Source organism: Marmota marmota, unplaced genomic scaffold (assembly GCF_001458135.2).
Source record: "Marmota marmota marmota unplaced genomic scaffold, marMar, whole genome shotgun sequence".
Taxonomy (NCBI): domain Eukaryota; kingdom Metazoa; phylum Chordata; class Mammalia; order Rodentia; family Sciuridae; genus Marmota; species Marmota marmota.
Window position 1 is genome coordinate 61316719 of NW_026000174.1, and position 3932 is coordinate 61320650.

At 36.5% G+C, this 3932-nt stretch overlaps 1 protein-coding gene across 1 annotated transcript; it reads right to left on the bottom strand.

Moving 5' to 3' along the window:
* Positions 1-2584: 2584 nt before the first annotated feature.
* On the bottom strand, positions 2585-3511 carry LOC107135398 (olfactory receptor 5B3-like). The gene has a single exon (XM_015477275.1). The coding sequence runs from the start codon at positions 3506-3508 to the stop codon at positions 2585-2587; it is 924 nt and encodes a 307-aa protein (XP_015332761.1). The 5' UTR covers positions 3509-3511.
* Positions 3512-3932: the final 421 nt, after the last annotated feature.

The following is a 3932-nucleotide window of genomic DNA, read 5'->3' on the forward strand; positions in this document are numbered from 1 at the left end:
CATTCAATCACCGTAATGTTAAAATCTCCTATTATATTACTGACAACAAATTACATATGAAGGCTTGGATTTTTGCATAGTACTGAGCTTACTAAGGATCAAAATTAAAAACTTAAATATAATAGTTCCACACACATTTTTAGAATCATTTTAGTTAAATGTAAATTTGTGTTCATAAAGTAATGTTTGAAATATAACCAGAAATGAAGCATTTAATTCCTCTCATATTTAATTTTTTTCATGATTTCCTAAATAGTTCTTACAAGATGTGTTACTTGCCATTGAATAAGACATCACTTCCAAGAAAACATTACAAGAGTTTTGAAATGATCTACTCCATGATGGGATTTGCAGAAAATCATTTTATCTGAAAGTGTGAAGTGTGAAAACTGAAAGAAAATGTGAAAAAAACAGTCTCAGAAAAGCAGAAAATTAACTGTCCCTGTGAATGCACTGCTTATTTATCTTTCAGAACTTTAATCTTATGCAAAACTTGCCATCTCCCTCAACTATTCAAAGGCCAACATGTGGGTACAATTGAGCAAAGAGCTTTATTATTATATTCACTCATTTAATAAACATTTGTTGAGAATCTACTATAGCATAGACATTTATTCAATTAGCAACAATCATGCTTGAACACAACAGATAAAGTCACTGTCCTCATTGAGTTTACATTCTCACTGGGGAAGATACTAAGAAACATGCTAGCAAATACATGAAAGGTAGACGTTCACAAGGCCCATGAAAATTGGCACAGGATAAAGGGACAGTTTCTACAGTGCAATGAAAGTGAATATTTTATAAAGTATCACAGGGAAGGGCACATGACAGGGTCCTATTTTAAAAAAGGTCTGAATGGATTGAGAGTATTCCTCACAGGGAACAGAGTGCAAAACCCTGAGGTAGGAGCATGCTTGGAGTTGTGGAAAAGTAGCAAGGGAATAAATGGGTATGGAATGGAATGCAGACTGGGGAAGTGCCAACAGAGAATATAACTCCAATAAGTAAAGAATCTATGGGCAGAATTAAAGATCTTCAAGATTTTGCAGAAAGAAAAATGATATTATTATTTGTTTCTCAGGTTAAATTTTAAGTAGTCTGAAAACTCATAGTAATACATGAATATATTACTGCTTATATTTTGTCTCTATTTTTGGTAATCTAGTTACTTTATCCCTTTGAAAATTAAAACATGGGCATGGTGATTGTGTAAAATGTCTCAAACAGAAATTTAATTCACATGCAGTGCCAGCTTTATCTATCTCTCATTAAATATTCAAAGAAGCACACACTTCACTTCATAGCATATTTTTCTCAAATGAATACTCTCAAAGGAGTTTAGAAAAAAATTAGGCCTAAATTTACATTTAATATGCAAATTAAATATTACATTTCGTACATAAAACCATAATGTTTTATTTAGTAAAACAGAATCAATAGTATATGTATGGAAAAATGAGAGGAGATTATTATAGATATGGACTCATGTGATTGTAGAAGCCAAGACAATCCATGATGTTCTATTTGCAAATCAAAGAACTAGGAAAGCTGAGAAGCAGTGTGGGGGTGGGGTGACATGTGTCTAGTGTATTCTTGGGGAATCTGAGGTCCAGAGTGAGAGATGTGGATGTCTGGATGCAAGCAAGGAGAGAGGGAAAGGAGAGGGAGAATTTGTCTTTTTCACACCTTTCTTTTCTATTCGGTGAGCTCTTGAGGAATTGGATATTGACCACCCACTATGATAAGAGCACATCTTTTTCACTAAGTCTACTGATTCGGACAACACCCTCTTTTGAAAACCTCCTCCCAAACACACACACACACACACACACACACACAGAGAGAGAGAGAGAGAGAGAGAGAGAGAGAGAGAGGTTTACTAGCTATCTGGATACCCCTAATCTGGTCATATTAACATGACAGTAGCCACCACAGTAGTCACATTACATATAGGCTAGCAAGTTTACCACATGCATGTGTATGTGTCCTTCATTCACTTTTCTTGTTAATGAACTTCTTGTGCACTGCTTTACATAGATTCATAGGGACATGTGTAGAAAAGTTAGACAGACATAATTGAATAATCAACATTCCTCCTAAGGATTTTTATAAACAATGACAGTAAATCAGACACATTTGCATTCAGAGATTATGTTTCTAGACATAATATTTCCCTTTTTCCTGACAACAGAGTTATGCAGAGGTAAATATATCACTTCAGGAATCTGAATTCAGTATGATTTTTTTTCTTTCTTTTTTTTTTTTGTTACCAAGGATGGAACATAGGGGTGCTCAACCACTGAGCCACAACCCCAGCCTTTTTTATATTTTATATAAAACTTTTTTATATTTTATTTAGAGACAGGGTCTTGCTGACTTGCTAAGTACCTTGCTAAATTGCTAAGGCTGGCTTTGAACTTGCAATTCTCCTGTCTCAGCCTCCTGAGCTGCTGGGATTATAGGCGTGAGCCACCACACTCAGCTCAGTATGGATTTTAATATATCGCTCATCACCTGGGTAAGATCTAAGAGGTAAGAATATGAGTTTTTTGCATCCTAGTTAAAATCAAATTCCTAAAGATTATTCTACCTCCCAAATGATCATTCTGAAAGCACTTTTGACCTCCTTATTTCTTAGGCTGTAGACCATAGGGTTGAGCATGGGGATGACTATAGTATAGAAAACAGAAACAATTTTATCTGTGTCCATGGAGTGACTTGAGCTGGGCTGTAAGTACATGAAGATTAGAGTCCCATAGAAGATGGAGACTGCAGTGAAGTGGGAGGCACAGGTGGATATAGCCTTCCTATGTCCTGTCTCTGTGCGCATCTTTAAGATTGAGCTAAAAATAAATATGTAGGATATTAAGATAATAAGAAGAGCAAAAAACACATTGAAAGCACAGACAGGAAGAAGAACAAGTTCATTCACATGTCTATCAGAGCAAGAGAGAGACATGACAGCTGGAATATCACAGAAAAAATGATGGACCACATTGGACTTGCAGAAGGTGAGACTGAAGGTGTCCCCAATGTAGAAGGAGGAACTCAAGAAACCACAGAAATAGGAAGCTATGACCAGACATGCACACACACTTGTTGTCATGGTGGTGGTGTAGTGCAGGGGCTTACACACTGCTGCATAGCGATCATAGGCCATTGAGGCCAGCAGGTAATTTTCCACAGTAGCAAAGGTCGTGAAAAAGAACATCTGAGCAGCACAAGCATTGTAAGAGATGATTTCATTTCCCACAAGGAGCCCAGCCATGACGGTGGGAGTTACAGCTGAAGAATAACAAAAATCCACCAGGGACAGGTTACCCAGGAAAAAGTACATGGGAGTGTGGAGATGGGAGTCCAGGAGAATCAATAGGATCATCCCCAGGTTCCCAACCAGAGTGATGGTGTAGATGAGGAGGAAGGTCACAAAGAGGGGAAGCTGCAGACCAGGGTCATTGGTCAGTCCCAGCAGGATGAAGTGTGTCACTTCTGTCCCATTCTCCATCAGTGTTATAGGAGAATCTCTAGATCCTTTGGAACAGAATGATCAAAAAAAAGAATTGAAATTGAAATTATAAATGCTGGAGTAAGTTAAACTTCAAGATACTCCAGAAACTTAACTTGTTCCATTTAACTTAAACTTCAAGATACTCCAGAAAATGCATAGTCTTAAAAATGAAATTTTTATATTGCTTACCTACAATATTAAATGGCATGATTCTGAGTAATTTCAACATATCATATGCCCAATATTGGATTTTTATACAGTATTTTATTTATTTAACTGAGATGTAGACTATTTGATATCCTGATCAAAATGACGTTTCTGGTATCTGTCTATTCATTTCTTCTGAACACAGGAAAAGCTGATACTACCATGTTGCTCGCCTGTCAAGAACTGATGTGGACATGTTATATATATATATATA

Bases quoted from the DNA above. Each gene is read 5' to 3' on its own strand.
- LOC107135398 (XM_015477275.1), bottom strand. From the start codon at position 3,508: ATGGAGAATGGGACAGAAGTGACACACTTCATCCTGCTGGGACTGACC.